The 19,741-nt window shown below is 45.7% G+C and overlaps 1 protein-coding gene across 4 annotated transcripts in view; it reads right to left on the bottom strand.

Moving 5' to 3' along the window:
* The window catches only part of LOC142925537 (glutamyl aminopeptidase-like), a 43,415-nt gene extending 24,054 nt beyond the window's left edge, over nucleotides 1-19,361 (bottom strand). The window contains exons 1-3 of one of the 4 annotated variants that reach the window (XM_076068420.1): nucleotides 19,217-19,361; nucleotides 16,256-16,422; nucleotides 7,411-7,623 (exon numbers count right to left, since the gene is read on the bottom strand). In XM_076068420.1, the coding sequence (XP_075924535.1) occupies nucleotides 7,411-7,603 (193 nt within the window). In that variant the 5' untranslated portion in view covers nucleotides 7,604-7,623; nucleotides 16,256-16,422; nucleotides 19,217-19,361. Of the gene's footprint in view, nucleotides 1-7,410; nucleotides 7,624-16,255; nucleotides 19,180-19,216 lie in introns of those variants that run through there. The other 3 variants (XM_076068417.1, XM_076068419.1, XM_076068418.1) reach the window with 3 other exon arrangements.
* Between the last annotated feature and the right edge of the window lie 380 nt (nucleotides 19,362-19,741).

The following is a 19,741-nucleotide window of genomic DNA, read 5'->3' on the forward strand; positions in this document are numbered from 1 at the left end:
GTTGTGTAGTGTATAGTGTAGTGTATAGTTGTGTAGTGTATAGTGTAGTGTATAGTTGTATAGTATATAGTGTAGTGTAGTGTATAGTGTAGTATATAGTTGTGTAGTGTATAGTGTAGTGTTTAGTATAGTGTGTAGTTGTGTAGTATATAGTGTAGTGTATAGTGTAGTGTATAGTTGTGTAATGTATAGTGTAGTGTATAGTGTAGTGTATAGTGTAGTGTATAGTGTAGTGTATAGTTGTGTAGCATATAGTGTAGTGTATAGTGTAGTATATAGTGTAGTGTATAGTTGTGTAGTATGTAGTGTAGTGTATAGTGTAGTATATAGTTGTGTAGTGTATAGTGTAGTATATAGTTGTGTAGTGTATAGTATAGTGTATAGTGTAGTGTATAGTGTAGTGTGTAGTTGTGTAGTATATAGTGTAGTGTATAGTGTAGTGTATAGTTGTGTAGTGTATAGTGCAGTGTATAGTGTAGTGTATAGTGTAGTGTGTAGTATATAGTGTAGTATATAGTTGTGTAGTGTATAGTGTAGTATATAGTTGTGTAGTGTATAGTGTAGTGCATAGTGTAGTATATAGTTGTGTAGTGTATAGTGCAGTGTATAGTGTAGTGTATAGTGTAGTGTATAGTTGTGTAGTATATAGTGTAGTGTATAGTTGTGTAGGATATAGTGTAGTGTATAGTGTAGTTTATAGTTGTGTAGTGTATAGTGTAGTGTATAGAGCAGTGTATAGTTGTGTAGTGTATAGTGTAGTGTATAGTTGTGTAGTGTATAGTGCAGTGTATAGTTGTGTAGTGTATAGCGTAGTGTATAGCGTAGTGTATAGTGTAGTGTGTAGTTGTGTAGTATATAGTTGTGTAGTGTATAGTGTAGAATATAGTTGTGTAGTGTATAGTGTTGTATATAGCGTAGTGTATAGCGTAGTGTATAGTGTAGTGTATAGTGTAGTGTGTAGTTGTGTAGTATATAGTGTAGTATATAGTTGTGTAGTGTATAGTGCAGTGTATAGTGTAGTGTATAGTTGTGTAGTATATAGTGTAGTGTATAGTGTAGTGCATAGTTGTGTAGTGTATAGTGTAGTGTATAGTGTAGTGTGTAGTTGTGTAGTATATAGTGTAGTGTATAGTTGTGTAGTATATAGTGTATTGTAGTATATAGTGTAGTGTATAGTGTAGTGTATAGAGCAGTGTATAGTTGTGTAGTATATAGTGTAGTATATAGTTGTGTAGTGTATAGTGCAGTGTATAGTGTAGTGTATAGTGAAGTGTATAGTTGTGTAGTATATAGTGTAGTATATAGTGTAGTGTATAGTAGTGTATAGTGTAGTGTATAGTAGTGTAGTGTGTAGTGTATAGTGTAGTGTGTAGTTGTGTAGTATATAGTGTAGTGTATAGTGTTGTGTATAGTTGTGTAGTGTATAGTGTAGTGTATAGTTGTGTAGTATATAGTATAGTATAAAGTGTAGTGTGTAGTGTAGTATATAGTGTAGTGTATAGAGTAGTGTATAGTTGTGTAGTATATAGTTGTGTAGTGTATAGTCCAGTGTATAGTGTAGTATATAGTTGTGTAGTGGATAGTGTAGTGTATAGTGTAGTGTATAGTGTAGTGTATAGTTGTGACGTGTATAATGTAGCGTATAGTGCAGTGTATAGTTGTGTAGTGTATAGTGTAGTGTATAGTTGTGTAGTGTATAGTTGTGCAGTGTATAGTGTAGTATATAGTTGTGTAGTATATAGTGCAGTGTATAGTGTAGTATATTGTTGTGTAGTGGATAGTGTAGCATATTGTGTAGTGTATAGTTGTGTAGTGTAAAGTGTAGTATATTGTTGTGTAGTGGAGAGTGTAGTGTATAGTTGTGTAGTGTATAGTTGTGTAGTGTATAGTTGCGTAGTGTACAGTTGTGTAGTGTATAGTGTAGTGTATAGTTGAGTAGTGTATAGTTGTGTAGTGTATAGTGTAGTATATAATTCGATTTAAAGCTTTCGTGACTTCAAGGATTCATCTTATTTGGTTCTTTCGGTAAAGTCACGTAGAATGAGAATAAAATAATAAATTGATAAAATAAAATAACACAATAATATTCTCACGACGTTTCGGCCACAACACAAGCGGCCTTCATCAGGTGAAGGGACGAGACTGTCTGGAGGACAGCGCTGGAGTGAAAAAGCCACGCTCAGATCGCGACCTTTAAGCTGTGTGAGAAGAAATAAAGCGCCTTGACAAAGGAATTAGCATAGAATTTAGCATTGAAATGGCTGAGTGATTAGCTTGTGACTGGTCACAGAAATGGCTATGTTAAAGTTAAAGCATACACATCCGCTTAGGCACCCGTTGACAAAGGAATTAGCATAGAATTTAGCATTGAAAGAGCTAAGTTAAAGCATACACATCCGCAGAGGCACCCCTTGACAAAGGAATTAGCATATAATTTTTACATTGAAATAGCTGAGTGATTAGCTTGTAACTGCTCACATAAATAGCTATGTTAAAGTCAGAGCATATACATTCACAGAGGCACCTAGTACAAATCAAACAGGATAATTTAGCATTGAAATAACTAGGCGAATTTTAGCATTGAAATAACTGAGTGATTAGCTTGTGACTGGTCACAGAAATGGCTATGTTGAAGTCAGGGCCTACACATCTGAGCTATTCACAATAACTGGGTATACACTACAATATATAATGAATACTATATAGTGAACCAATAAAAAAAACTAAAATATAAATTACCTCAATGTTATCAATAAACTCTATATATTCTCCAATCACCTAAGCTACCAACAATAAGTCGTTATATATCACAAAGCTATATGGCGGAAACAAAAAAAATGGGTGTATTCTTACCCTCAACTTTAGCAACACGGATAGCTACGGGCCCCGTTCAGACAGACGAGTTCATCCATGGTCGGAACAGAGAAGGGGGAGAGAGACAGCTGCGAGGCGCTGTTATACTCCATGTTGCAAACCGTACCATTAACCGTGGTGTGAGAGGTATTAAGAGTCAATGCCAGCGAGAGAGCTGCGGTCTGAAGGTCATCGTAAAATACAATTAATTAAGAACGGAAATGGTTTAAAACATCTTTCCAATGGTTATTAAGCCAGAATCCATCTTCTCGGTTGAAATTTTCTCTGTGCTTGTATATGTGAATGGCCTCATGAACGAATCTCTCATGGTAGCCAGTTGGTTTGCATAGAACCTCCGTCTTGGAGAAGTCAATGTCATGTGAGCCCACTGAATTATAACAGTGATCTGCCACGGCAGAGGAATTCGTTCTACCGTGTTTCAAGTCTGCTTTATGTTCGCGGATGCAGTCCGAGATATGTCGTTTGGTTTCTCCAATGTAGTTACTACCACAGAGGCACTTTAGTTTGTAAACGCCCGGGTACTGTGTGTCTGGAACAGCATCTTTTACAGATGGAACTAGATCACGGATTTTATGTACTGTGTTGAATCGGACCTGGATCTTGTGTTTATTCAGGATTTTGGAGATTTTTTAGTGACCCCTGCAATGTAGGGTAAGGTGATGGTTTTGAGTGGCTCCACAAGAGGATCCTTCTTCATGACTGGAGTGATGGCTTTGCGGATTGTGTAGTCGGAGTAACCATTAGCCCTGAGAGCCTGGTGTACGTGCTTGAGTTCACTGGTAATGTGTTCCTGGTCGGAAATGCATTGGGCTCTATGGTATAGAGTCTTGATGAGGGAGTTCTTCTGGGATGGATGGTGGTGGGAATCCGGTTTCAAGTAAGCATCTGTATGGGTAGCTTTCCTGTAGACAGAGTGGCTTATTGAACCATCATTTCTCCTTTTAATTAAGACATCCAAAAATGGTAGTTTGCCATCTTTTTCGACCTCCATGGTAAATCTGATGGCTGGGTGTATGGAATTGATGTGGTCGCAGAATTGGTCTAGAGCAGGCTGGCCATGTGGCCAGATGACAAAGGTGTCATCCACGTACCTCTTCCATAAGGTCGGGCGTAGAGTGGCAGTCTGGATGGCGTCAGTTTCAATTTTTTCCATGAATACGTTGGCTACAACCGGAGATAGGGGGGAGCCCATTGGGGTGCCCTCAGTTTGTTTGTAGAAAGTTCCATTCCAGGTGAAGTATGTGTTGGTTAAGTAATGTCTCACCAGGGGGGGTACATCAGTATGCAGTCCTTGATGAACCAGGTCTTCAATGATAGCGATGGTGTCAGGTACCGGGACTTTGGTGAACAAGGACACCACGTCAAAACTGACAAGCAGGTCGTCTGGGTACAGGGAAATGCCTTTTGATTGTCGATACCAGGTGAGTAGAATTTAGTACCGCAGAGGTGGTTTTTCCAGTGAAAGGTCGCAGTATATCAGCTAGAAAACGTGCCAGTTTATAGGTGGGGGAGTTGATAGTAGAGACGATGGGACGAAGGGGTGTATCTTCTTTGTGTATCTTTGGAAGGCCATATAGACTCCAGCGCTGTCCTCCAGACAGTCTCGTCCCTTCACCTGATGAAGGCCGCTTGTGTTGTGGCCGAAACGTCGTGAGAACATTGTGTTATTTTATTTTATCAATTTATTATTTTATTCTCATCCTACGTGACTTTACCGAAAGAACCAAAGAAGATGAATCCTTGCAGTCACGAAAGCTTTAAATCGAAATTTAACCGCCTCTACGGGGAGGGATTCCACACAACCTTAAGATCATTCAACAGACTCCGGGATAAGAAGGCTCAACTAATTGAGTCTCTCACCTTTCTGAACAGATGCCGCGACTCTAAGGTAATACCAACCGCATTTACACTAACCTCTGCTGCTGCAACTTCTCTCAATGCAAAACGAATTCTAGCTAGATCTAGCTTCGCTCTTATCTCGGAAAAAATCAGACTTACACGCGCCGAACTCGATCAGTTAGACAAGACACTCTACAAATCACACTTAACATTGACAGCAACAATGTCTACATCGGATTGGGAACATGTAGACAATTTGAATACCTCTTCGGCTGCCACTATGTCGACCAAATGTAGGGACAATTTGATTTCCAAATTCAATCACCTCTCCAACAAAAAATCAGATCGACACACCGAAAAGATAGACGTCAACAAAGTCGTAATTAATCGCAGTAACAGTTCCATTTCTGATGGTCTGAAATCAGTTTTAGCTAAAGGTCTAAACTTTGCTGTCACACCGAGACACTTACCGGTTAAAGATATCATTGCCCATGTCGACGTTGCGCTCAAGAGCTTGAGTCACATCTCTGCAGATGTAACAAGATCTGAAATCGCTGCAACTCTCAAAAACGCTAAGTTGCCACCCAGCAACATCAACAAAGACGAACGTTTTGAATTATCTCAATAAAAAAGAGGTGATATTGTCGTCCTCTCAGCCGACAAGGGCAATGCCACTTTACCAGTGAACTCAAGCACGTACACCAGGCTATCAGGGATAATGGTTACTCGGACTACACAATCCGCAAAGCCATCACTCCAGTCATGAAGAAGGATGCTCTTGTGGAGCCACTCAAAACCATCACCTTACCTTACATTGCAGGGGTCACTAAAAAGATCTCCAAAATCCTGAATAAACACAAGATCCAGGTCTGATTCAACACAGTACATAAAATCCGTGATCTAGTTCCATCTGTAAAAGATGCTGTTCAGACATACAGTACCCCGGCGTTTACAAACTAAAGTGCCTCTGTGGTAGTAGCTACATTGGAGAAACCAAACGACATATCTCGGACCGCATCCGCGAACATGAAGCAGACTTGAAACACGGTAGAACGAACTCCTCTGCCGTGGCAGATCACTGTTATAATTCAGTGGGCTCACATGACATTGACTTCTCCAAGACGGAGGTTCTTTGCAAACCAACCGGCTACCATGAGAGATTCGTTCATGAGGCCATTCACATATACAAGCACAGAGACAATTTCAACCGAGAAGATGGATTCTCGCTTAATAACCATTGGAAAGATGGTTTAAACCATTTCCGTTCTTAATCAATTGTATTTTACGATGACCTTCAGACCGCAGCTCGTTCGCTGGCATTGACTCTTAATACCTCTCACACCACGGTTAATGGTATGGTTTACAACATGGAGTATAACAGCGCCTCGCAGCTGTCTCTCTCCCCCTCCTCTGTTCCGACCATGGATGAACTCGTCTGTCTGAATGGGGCCCGTAGCTATCCGTGTTGCTAAAGTTGAGGGTAAGAATACACCCATTTTTTCGCCATATAGCATTGTGATATATAATGACTTATTGTTGGTAGCTTAGCTGATTGGAGAATATATAGAGTTTATTGATAACATTGAGGTAATTTATCTTTTAGTTTTTTTTATTGGTTCACTATATAGTATTCATTATATATTGTAGTGTATACCCAGTTACTGTGAATAGCTCAGATGTGTGGGCCTTGACTTCAACATAGCCATTTCTGTGACCAGTCACAAGCTAATCACTCAGTTATTTCAATCCTAAATTCGCCTAGTTATTTCAATGCTAAATTCTCCTGTTTGATTTGTACTAGGTGCCTTTGTGAATGTATATGCTCTGACTTTAACATAGCCATTTCTGTGACCAGTCACAAGATAATCACTCAGCTATTTCAATGCTAAATTCTATGCTAATTCTTTTGTCAAGGGGTGCCTCTGCGGATGTGTATGCTTTAACTTAGCTATTTCAACGCTAAATTCTATGCTAATTCCTTTGTCAAGGGGTGCCTCTGCGGATGTGTATGCTTTAAATTTAACATAGCCATTTCTGTGACCAGTCACAAGCTAATCACTCAGCCTTTTCAATGCTAAATTCTATGCTAATTCCTTTGTCAAGGCGCTTTGTTTCTTCTCACACAGTTTAAAGGTCGCGATCTGAGCGTGGCTTTTTTCACTCCAGCGCTGTCCTCCAGACAGTCTCGTCCCTTCACCTGATGAAGGCCGCTTGTGTTGTGGCCGAAACGTCGTGAGAACATTGTGTTATTTTTTTATCAATTTATTATTTTATTCTCATTCTACGTGACTTTACCGAAAGAACCAAAGAAGATGAATCCTTGCAGTCACGAAAGCTTTAAATCGAAAAATGATGATGCTGCTAATGATGATGCTGCTACTTCTGCTGATAATGATGATGATAATGTAGCTACTTCTGCTGCTAATGATGATGATGCTGCTAGTGATGATGCTGCTACTTCTGCTGCTAATGATGACAATGATGCTAATGATGATGCTGCTACTTCTGCTGCTAATAATGATAATGATGATGCTGCTAATAATGTTGCTGCAACTTCTGCTGATAACGATGATGCTGCTAATGATGATGCTGCTACTTCTGCTGCTAATGATGATAACGATGATGCTGCTAATGATGATGCTGCTACTTCTGCTGCTAATGATGACACTGATGATGATGCTGCTGCTGCTAACTTACTGGTGCTGCCGCTAGGCGGAGGAGGTTTGGTGCTCTCCCCCTTCTCGTCGCACTCCGAGCCCTTGAGGCCCAAGCCAAGGCCCAGGCCCAGGGCCAGGGACAGGCCCAGGATGAGCGCGGCACCCAAGATGAGAAGGCTCTTCGAGGGCCAGCGGCGCCGCTGCCGTGGTTGGGGTTTACCGTCCATCTCCATCTGGGGGGTCGTGGCTCTTCCTGGGAAACAGCAGCAGCACAAGCATCGTTTGCAGCAGTAGTAGAAGCATCAGCAGTAGAAGCATCATTTGCAACATCAGTAGAAGCATCATCAGCAACATCAGTAGAAGCATCATCAGCTACAGCAGTAGAAGCATCATCAGCAACAGCAGTAGAAGCATCATCAGCTACAGCAGTAGAAGCATCATCAGCAACATCAGTAGAAGCATGATTAGCAACAGCAGTAGAAGCATCATCAGCAACATCAGTAGAAGCATCATCAGTAACAGCAGTAGAATCATCATCAGCAACAGCAGTAGAAGCATCATCAGCAACAGCAGTAGAAGCAACAGCAGTAGAAGCATCATCAGCAAGAGCAGTAGAAGCATCATCAGCAAGAGCAGTGGAAGCATCATCAGCAAGAGCAGTAGAAGCATCATCAGCAAGAGTAGTAGAAGCATCATCAGCAACAGCAGTAGAAGCATCATCAGCAACATCAGTAAAAGCATCATCAGCAATATCAGTAGAAGCATCATCAGCAACATCAGTAAAAGCATCATCAGCAACAGCAGTGGAAACATCATCAGCAACAGCAGTAGAAGCATCATTAGCAACATCAGTAAAAGCATCATCAGCAACAGCAGTAGAATCATCATCAGCAACATCAGTAGAAGCATCATCAGCAACAGCAGTAGAAGCATCATCAGCAACATCAGTAAAAGCATCATCAGCAACATCAGTAGAAGCATCATCAGCAACAGCAGTAGAAGCATCATCAGCAACATCAGTAAAAGCATCATCAGCAACAGCAGTAGAAGCATCATCAGCAACATCAGTAAAAGCATCATCAGCTACAGCAGCAGAAGCATCATCAGCTACAGCAGCAGAAGCATCATCAGCAACAGCAGTAGAAGCATCAGCAACAGCAGTAGAAGCATCATCAGCAACAGCAGTAGAAGCATCATCAGCAACAGCAGTAGAATCATCATCAGCAACATCAGTAGAAGCATCATCAGCAACATCAGTAGAAACATCATCATCAACAGCAGTAGAATCATCATCAGCAACAGCAGTAGAAGCATCATCAGCAACAGCAGTTGAAGCATCATCAGCTACAGCAGTAGAAGCAGTAGAAGCATCATCAGCAACAGCAGTGGAAGAATCATCAGCATCAGCAGTAGAATCATCATCAGCAACAGCAGTAGAAGCGTCATCAGCAACAGCAGTAGAAGCATCATCAGCAACATCAGTAAAAGCATCATCAGCAACATCAGTAGAAGCATCATCAGCAACAGCAGTAGAAGCATCATCAGCAACATCAGTAGAAGCAAAATCAGCAACAGCAGTAGAATCATCATCAGCAACATCAGTAGAAGCATCATCAGCTACAGCAGTAGAAGCATCATCAGCAACAGCAGTAGAAGCATCATCAGCAACATCAGTAAAAGCATCATCAGCTACAGCAGTAGAAGCATCATCAGCAACAGCAGTAGAAGCATCATCAACAACAGCAGTAGAAGCATGATTAGCAACAGCAGTAGAAGCATCATCAGCTACAGCAGTAGAAGCATCATCAGCAACAGCAGTAGAAGCATCATCAACAACAGCAGTAGAAGCATCATCAGCACCAGCAGTAGAAGCATCATCAACAACATCAGTAGAAGCATCATCAGCAACATCAGTAGAAGCATCATCAGCAACAGCAGTAGAAGCATCATCAGCTACAGCAGTAGAAGCATCATCAGCAACAGCAGTAGAAACATCATCAGCTACAGCAGTAGAAGCATCATCAGCAACAGCAGTAGAAGCATCATCAGCAACAGTAGTAGAAGCATCATCCGCAACAGTAGTAGAAGCATCATCCGCAACAGCAGTAGAAGCATCATCAGCAACAACATCAGTAGAAGCATCATCAGCAACAGCAGTAGAATCATCATCAGCAACATCAGTAGAAGCATCATCAGCAACAGCAGTAGAAGCATCATCAGCTACATCAGTAGAAGCATCATCAGCACCAGCAGAAGAAGCATCATCAGCTACATCAGTAGAAGCATCATCAGCAACAGCAGTAGAAGCATCATCAGCAACATCAGTAGAAGCCTAATCAGCAACATCAGTATAAGCATCATCAGCAACAGCAGTAGAAACATCATCCACAACAGCAGTAGAAGCATCATCAGCAACATCAGTAGAAGCATCATCAGCAACATCAGTAGAAGCATCATCAGCAACAGCAGTAGAAGCATCATCAGCAAAATCAGTAGAAGCATCATCAGCAACATCAGTAGAAGCATAATCAGCAACATCAGTAGAAACATCATCAACAACATCAGTAGAAGCATAATCAGCAACATCAGTAGAAACATAATCAACAACATCAGTAGAAGCATCATCAGTAACATCAGTAGAAGCATCATCAGCAACATCAGTAGAAGCATCATCAGCAACAGCAGTAGAAGCATCATCAGCAACATCAGTAGAAGCATAATCAGCAACATCAGTAGAAACATCATCAGCACCAGCAGTAGAAACATCATCAGCAACAGCAGTAGAAGCATCATCAACAACAGCAGTAGAAGCATCATCAGTAACATCAGTAGAAGCATCATCAGCAACATCAGTAGAAGCATCATCAGCAACAGCAGTAGAAGCATCATCAGCAAAATAAGTAGAAGCATCATCAGCAACAGCAGTAGAAGCATCATCAGCACCAGCAGTAGAAACATCATCAGCAACAGCAGTAGAAGCATCATCAGCTACAGCAGTAGAAGCATCATCAGCAACAGCAGTAGAAGCATCATCAGCTACATCAGTAGAAGCATCATCATCAACAGCAGTAGAAGCATCATCAGCAACATCAGTAGAAGCATCATCAGCAACAGCAGTAGAAGCATCAGCAGCAGCATCAGCAACGGTAAAAGTATCATCATCAGCATCATCAGCTGCAGCAGTAGACGCACGGACCGCATCGTATGAGCCGTTCGTCCCGTTGTGCCTTAATTTTTCCTGGCCTATGGTAATGTTTGTGGGCACTTTCATTTTCTTACACTTGTGTAATTCATAGCGCCACTTTCGCCGATAAGACATCATCGGAGTAAGGGCCGCCACACATTGTAAACCAGTGGGGTGGGGGGTTGTGACAGCAGCATAGTGATGATGGGGGGGGGGGGGGTGGTCGTGTTTTGTCGGTGGGGGCCGCAGGTCAGGACCCGCCGGGGACATGCTATGAAGAACGGTGGGGGAGCCCCCCCCCCCACTCACCACCACTGTGAACATCAACTCACTCACTCACCACCACTGTGAACATCAACTCACTCACTCACCACCACTGTGATCATCAACTCACTCAATCACTCACCATCACTGTGAACATCAACTCACTCACTCACTCACCACCACTGTGAACATCAACTCACTCACTCACCACCACTGTGAACATCAACTCAATCACTCACCATCACTGTGACCATCAACTCACTCACTCACTCACCACCACTGTGAACATCAACTCACTCACTCACTCACCACTACTGTGAACATCAACTCACTCACTCACCATCACTGTGAACATCAACTCACTCACTCACTCACCACCACTGTGACCATCAACTCACTCACTCACTCACCACCACTGTGAACATCAACTCACTCACTCACCACCACTGTGATCATCAACTCACTCAATCACTCACCATCACTGTGAACATCAACTCACTCACTCACCATCACTGGGAACATCAACTCACTCACTCACCACCACTGTGAACATCAACTCACTCACTCACCACCACTGTGATCATCAACTCACTCAATCACTCACCATCACTGTGAACATCAACTCACTCACTCACTCACCACCACTGTGAACATCAACTCACTCACTCACCATCACTGTGAACATCAACTCACTCACTCACTCACCACCACTGTGACCATCAACTCACTCACCATCACTGTGACCATCAACTCACTCACTCACCATCACTGTGAACATCAACTCACTCACTCACCACCACTGTGAACATCAACTCACTCACTCACTCACCATCACTGTGACCATCAACTCACTCACTCACCATCACTGTGAACATCAACTCACTCACTCACTCACCATCACTGTGACCATCAACTCACTCACTCACTCACCATCACTGTGACCATCAACTCACTCACTCACCACCACTGTGACCATCAACTCACTCACTCACTCACCACCACTGTGACCATCAACTCACTCACTCACTCACCACCACTGTGACCATCAACTCACTCACTCACCACCACTGTGACCATCAACTCACTCACTCACCATCACTGTGACCATCAACTCACTCACTCACCATCACTGTGAACATCAACTCACTCACTCACTCACCATCACTGTGAACATCAACTCACTCACTCACTCACCATCACTGTGACCATCAACTCACTCACCACCATCACTGTGAACATCAACTCACTCACTCACTCACCATCACTGTGACCATCAACTCACTCACTCACCATCATTGTGACCATCAACTCACTCACTCACTCACCATCACTGTGAACATCAACTCACTCACTCACCATCACTGTAACCATCAACTCACTCACTCACTCACCACCACTGTGACCATCAACTCACTCACTCACTCACCATCACTGTGACCATCAACTCACTCACCACCACTGTGAACATCAACTCACTCACTCACTCACCACTACTGTGAACATCAACTCACTCACTCACCATCACTGTGAACATCAACTCACTCACTCACTCACCACCACTGTGACCATCAACTCACTCACTCACTCACCACCACTGTGAACATCAACTCACTCACTCACCACCACTGTGATCATCAACTCACTCAATCACTCACCATCACTGTGAACATCAACTCACTCACTCACCATCACTGGGAACATCAACTCACTCACTCACCACCACTGTGAACATCAACTCACTCACTCACCACCACTGTGATCATCAACTCACTCAATCACTCACCATCACTGTGAACATCAACTCACTCACTCACTCACCACCACTGTGAACATCAACTCACTCACTCACCATCACTGTGAACATCAACTCACTCACTCACTCACCACCACTGTGACCATCAACTCACTCACTCACCATCACTGTGACCATCAACTCACTCACTCACCATCACTGTGAACATCAACTCACTCACTCACCACCACTGTGAACATCAACTCACTCACTCACTCACCATCACTGTGACCATCAACTCACTCACTCACCATCACTGTGAACATCAACTCACTCACTCACTCACCATCACTGTGACCATCAACTCACTCACTCACTCACCATCACTGTGACCATCAACTCACTCACTCACCACCACTGTGACCATCAACTCACTCACTCACTCACCACCACTGTGACCATCAACTCACTCACTCACTCACCACCACTGTGACCATCAACTCACTCACTCACCACCACTGTGACCATCAACTCACTCACTCACCATCACTGTGACCATCAACTCACTCACTCACCATCACTGTGAACATCAACTCACTCACTCACTCACCATCACTGTGAACATCAACTCACTCACTCACTCACCATCACTGTGACCATCAACTCACTCACCACCATCACTGTGAACATCAACTCACTCACTCACTCACCATCACTGTGACCATCAACTCACTCACTCACCATCATTGTGACCATCAACTCACTCACTCACTCACCATCACTGTGAACATCAACTCACTCACTCACCATCACTGTAACCATCAACTCACTCACTCACTCACCACCACTGTGACCATCAACTCACTCACTCACCATCACTGTGACCATCAACTCACTCACCACCACTGTGAACATCAACTCACTCACTCACTCACCATCACTGTGACCATCAACTCTCTCACCCACTCACCATCATTGTGAACATCAACTCACTCACTCACTCACCATCACTGTGACCATCAACTCACTCATTCACCATCACTGTAACCATCAACTCACTCACTCACCATCACTGTGAACATCAACTCACTCACTCACCACCACTGTGAACATCAACTCACTCACTCACCATCACTGTGACCATCAACTCACTCACTCACTCACCATCACTGTGAACATCAACTCACTCACTCACTCACCATCACTGTAACCATCAACTCACTCACTCACCATCACTGTGACCATCAACTCATTCACCACCACTGTGAACATCAACTCACTCACTCACCACCACTGTGAACATCAACTCACTCACTCACCATCACTGTGACCATCAACTCACTCACTCACCACCACTGTGAACATCAACTCACTCACTCACTCACCATCACTGTGACCATCAACTCTCTCACCCACTCACCATCATTGTGAACATCAACTCACTCACTCACTCACCATCACTGTAACCATCAACTCACTCACTCACCATCACTGTGACCATCAACTCATTCACCACCACTGTGAACATCAACTCACTCACTCACCACCACTGTGAACATCAACTCACTCACTCACCATCACTGTGACCATCAACTCACTCACTCACCACCACTGTGAACATCAACTCACTCACTCACTCACCATCACTGTGACCATCAACTCACTCATTCACCATCACTGTAACCATCAACTCACTCACTCACCATCACTGTGAACATCAACTCACTCACTCACCACCACTGTGAACATCAACTCACTCACTCACCATCACTGTGACCATCAACTCACTCACTCACTCACCATCACTGTGAACATCAACTCACTCACTCACTCACCATCACTGTAACCATCAACTCACTCACTCACCATCACTGTGACCATCAACTCACTCATTCACCATCACTGTGACCATCAACTCACTCACTCACTATCACTGTGACCATCAACTCACTCACTCACTCACCATCACTGTGACCATCAACTCACTCACTCACTCACCATCACTGTGACCATCAACTCACTCACTCACTCACCACCACTGTGACCATCAACTCACTCACTCACTCACCATCACTGTGAACATCAACTCACTCACTCACCACCACTGTGAACATCAACTCACTCACTCACCATCACTGTGACCATCAACTCACTCACTCACCACCACTGTGACCATCAACTCACTCACTCACTCAAAAGAAGACAAAGACAAAAATTCCCTGTATAGCCTTAACAGACTGTTGGGGCAAGTGCTGTTAGCGAGCACCTATTAAGGCCGGAACGGCAAACAACGGGGTGGTGGGTCAAATCAACTCCCGGCCGCCTTTGTCTCTCCACTGGTGATGTTTACACGCCGCACCAGGTACTGCACTCATTTGAGGCTGAGTCGCCCTAGGCGATGCCCAGGACCGCTGCGATACACGGAGGGGGTTCCTGGTGCCAACATTACCACGCCCGGCCGTCTTTGTCTCCCTCATGCTGCTGTTGTTTTACACAGCGCAACCAGATTTCTCATTTCAGGCTGAGTCGACCGGAATCTTATCGCAGCGTGCTAACCACTACACAACCGCTCCTCACTTCACATATATAAAGACAAAGGTCACCCGCGTAGCCTGTCACAGACTGTTGGGGCAAGTGCTGTTAGCGACTTGCAGGCCGGCACGGCTTACACGAGGGGGTCGGTGGCCAGCACCACTCCCGGCCGCCTTTGTCTCCCTCGTGCCGAGATGTTAACTACCTCGCCTGGTATACAGTCTCTCTCCACGTGTTCGCGTGGATTCCCCTCCACATTTAGAAGCGACATCACGCGTTTAGACTCTTTGGCTGCTATGCATGTCCGCGTGTGATCGGCCACTTCGGTGAACTTCTGACAAAAAACAAAGAGCCCTATCGCTCAATGGGCCTTTCCTGGTCGAAATGAAGTTTAGTTAAATCTTTACACGCCGCACCATGGACTCGTTTGAGGCCGAGTCGATCTACGGGAGGCCCAGGGCCGGTACAGAAAATCGCCGTGAGCGGGATTCCAACTCGGGGCTTCGAGTTAATACGCACACACACACACAATTGTGCACATACACACAATTGAATGATGATGATGATGTTGGTGGTGATGAAATTAAATGACTGACGATGATGTTGTTGCTTGGTGATGATGATGATGATTGTGGTCTGCATCTGGCGGAGAGGCTCGCGTGTCCACGCAATGCGCATCTTCAAAATCCGATGAGCTATAAAGCTCTAGATTTGAAGCTTTCGTGACTGCATGGATTCATGCTGTTTGGTTTCTTGGGTAAAGTCACGTGGGTAGAAAATAAATTAAAATAAACCACGACGTTTCGGGCGCAACACAAGCGTCCTTCTTCAGGTGGGGATAACGTAGCACAAACGCTTCAGTGTGTCTCAGACACACTGAAGCGTTTGTGCCTTCACAACGTTGTCCCCAACTGAAGAAGGACGCTTGTGTTGCGCCCGAAACGTCGTGACTTAATTTAGTTGTTTTCCTTTGTTTTATTTTAATTACTTTTTTTACCTACGTGACTTTACCGACAAAAGCAAAGAGTTGCGAGCTATAAAGTTACTTTTCACAGATTTCCCATCTTCGTGACGACGATGATGATGAAGATGATGATTAAGATGATGATGATGAAGATGATGATGATGAAGATGATGATGAAGATGATGATGATGAAGATGATGATGAGTTACCTTGCTTTCCTCTTCAGCTCTCCTCTCCGGGTCTGAGTGAAGACTTCGTGTGGACTTTGGAATCCACCAATCATCCTCCCGGCTCCTGCTGAAGTTACACACCCCCCCCACCACCACCACCCGCTGTCCCTCTACCTCCCTCTCGATGTCTCTCGGCTTTACACCTCCTGGTCCCTCAGCCACTCACACAGAGAGCCACAGACTCACACAGAGAGCCACAGACTCACACGGAGAGCCACAGACTCACACAGAGAGCCATCGACTCACACAGAGAGCCATCGACTCACACAGAGAGCCACAGACTCACACAGAGAGCCATCGACTCACACAGAGAGCCATCGACTCACACAGAGAGCCACATACTCACACAGAGAGCCACAGACTCACACAGAGAGCCACAGACTCACACAGAGACTAACACAAACCCACACTCACACAGAGATCCAGACTCCCACAGAAACCCACAGACCCACACAGAGACCCATATACTCACAGAGAGACTCACACAGAGAACCACAGACTCTCACAGAGTCTCACACAGAGATTCACACAGACTCACACAGAGAGTCACACAGAGACCCATAGACTTACACAGAGCCACAGACTCACAAAGAGACCACAGACTCACACAGAGAGCCACCGACTCACACAGAGACAGACTCACACGGAGAGCCATCGACTCACACAGATAGCCACAGACTCACACAGAGAGCCATCGACTCACACAGAGAGCCACAGCCTTACACGGAGAGCCATAGACTCACACAGAGACCAACAGACTCACACAGAGAGCCATCGACTCACACAGAGAACCATAGACTCACACAGAGAGCCATCGACTCACACAGATAGCCACAGACTCACACAGAGAGCCACAGACTCACACAGAGAGCTATCGAGTACCACAGAGAGCCATCGACTCACACAGAGAGCCATCGACTCACACAGAGACCACCGACTCACACGGAGAGCCACAGACTCACACAGAGAGCCACAGACTCACACAGAGAGCCATTGACTCACACAGAGAGCCACAGCCTCACACGGAGAGCCACAGACTCACACAGAGACCAACAGACTCACACAGAGGGCCATCGACTCACACAGAGAGCCACAGCCTCACACGGAGGGCCACAGACTCACACAGAGACCAACAGACTCACACAGAGAGCCATCGACTCACACAGAGAGCCATCGACTCACACAGAGAGCCACAGACTCACACGGAGAGCCACAGACTCACACGGAGAGCCATCGACTCACACAGAGCCGTTGACTCACAAAGAGACACAGACTCGTACAGAGAGCCACATACTCACACAGAGACCAACAGACTCACACAGATAGCCACAGACTCACACAGAGAGCCACAGACTCGCACAGAGAGCCATCAACTCACACAGATAGCCACAGACTCACACAGAGAGCCACAGACTCACACAGAGAGCCACAGACTCACACAGAGAGCCACAGACTCACACAGATAGCCACAGACTCACACAGAGAGCCATCGACTCACAAACAGAGCCATTGACTCACACAGAGACACAGACTCACACGGAGAGCTACAGACTCACACGGAGTGCCATCGACTCACACGGAGAGCAATAGACTCACACAGAGCCATAGACTCACACAGAGAGCCACAGACTCACACAGAGCCATAGACTCACACAGATAGCCACAGACTCACAGAGCCATAGACTCACATCGAGAGCCACAGACTCACATCGAGAGCCACAGACTCACACAGAGCGCCATAGACTCACACAGATAGCCACAGACTCACAGAGCCATAGACTCACATCGAGAGCCACAGACTCACATCGAGAGCCACAGACTCACACAGAGCGCCATAGTCTCACACAGGGACCCGCAGAGGGCCAGACTCACAGAGAGCCACAGACTCATACAGACCCACATACTTACAGAGATCCCAATAGACTCACACAGAGCGCCATATACTCACACAAAGACCCACAGACTCGCACAGAGATCCACAGACTCGCACATAGACCCATAACACTAACAGATAGCCGGAGGTTCACAAAGACACAGAGACCCATATACTCACACAGACAGCCAGTCTCACAGAGTCCCACACTCGCAGAGCCAAAAAAACTCACAAAGATACTTAGAATCACAGAGACTCAGAGACTCGCACAGTGACTCACACAGAGACCCGCTCACACCGAGACCCAAATTCGCACATATACGTAGAATCACAGACCCACGGACTCGCACAGAGACTAACACACAGACCCACACTCACACAGAGACTCACACAGAGACCCAGACTCACACAGAGACTCACACAGAGACCCACAGACTCACACAGAAACCCAGACTCACACAGAGACTCACACAGAGACGTACACAGAGACCCACAGACTCGCACAGAGACGTACACACACCCACACTGACTCACACAGAGACCCAGACTCACACAGAGACTCACACAGAGACCCACAGACTCGCACAGAAACCCAGACTCACACAGAAACCCAGACTCGCACAGAGACTCGCACAGAGACGTGCACACACACACACTGACTCACACAGAGACCCAGACTCACACAGAGACTCACACAGAGACCCACAGACTCGCACAGACTCACACAGAAACCCAGACTCACACAGAAACCCAGACTCACACATAGACTCACACAGAGACGTACACAGAGACTCGCACAGAGACGTACACAGAGACCCACAGACTCGCACGCAGCCAACACAAACTACACAACAATTCACGGCCAAACAATTCCGCATCGTGCTGTGAACGCGTCTCGAGGCGGCTCAGCGAGGCCGTCCCGGGCTAAGAGAGAGGCGCCCAACAGTAGACCTGAGTTCGAGTCCCGCTCACGACGGAGTCCAGCCCAACACCACCAGAGACGAATGCCCTGGAACCGGCCCCCATGGGACCCGCCTAGGTCTACTCGGCCTCAAAACGTCTTTTACCTGGAGCGGTGTCCCGACATCAACACGGGGAGGTGGGGAATACAAAGGCGGCCGGGCGTGGTTGCTGGCCCACACACCAACCACTCCCTCCCCGCCGTGTCGTGTGACGTTGTCGTCTTTTAATATTTAAAAGCGCTGGAGCGACCACTGATGAAGGCGCATGGCTTGGCAATGTCGCCCTCTGGTGGCTAAACACGCGTGGCGATGGCGCTTTGGTGACAAATTAAAGACAACCATCCCCACCCACCCCCATCATCTCACACTCACACACTCATCCACAAAGACAAAGGTGACCTCCCCCATCGTATAGCCTGCACAGACTGTTCGGACAACTGCTGTTAGAGAGCACACGACGGGGGGGGGGGGGGGGGGAGGTGTTCCCAGCGCCACGCCCGGCCGCCTTTGTCTTCGTCGGCACTTCGGCGATGTACTCATTTGAGTCTGAGTCGACCTAGGGGGGGGGGAGGGGAGGGCGAGGCCCTAGACGGGTTCAGCGGGACTCGAACTCGGGTGGCCGGGTTCGTA

This window comes from Petromyzon marinus, chromosome 21, assembly GCF_048934315.1.
Source record: "Petromyzon marinus isolate PM22_M1 ecotype Great Lakes invasive population chromosome 21, UKy_Petmar_22M1.pri1.0, whole genome shotgun sequence".
In the NCBI taxonomy this organism is placed as follows: domain Eukaryota; kingdom Metazoa; phylum Chordata; class Hyperoartia; order Petromyzontiformes; family Petromyzontidae; genus Petromyzon; species Petromyzon marinus.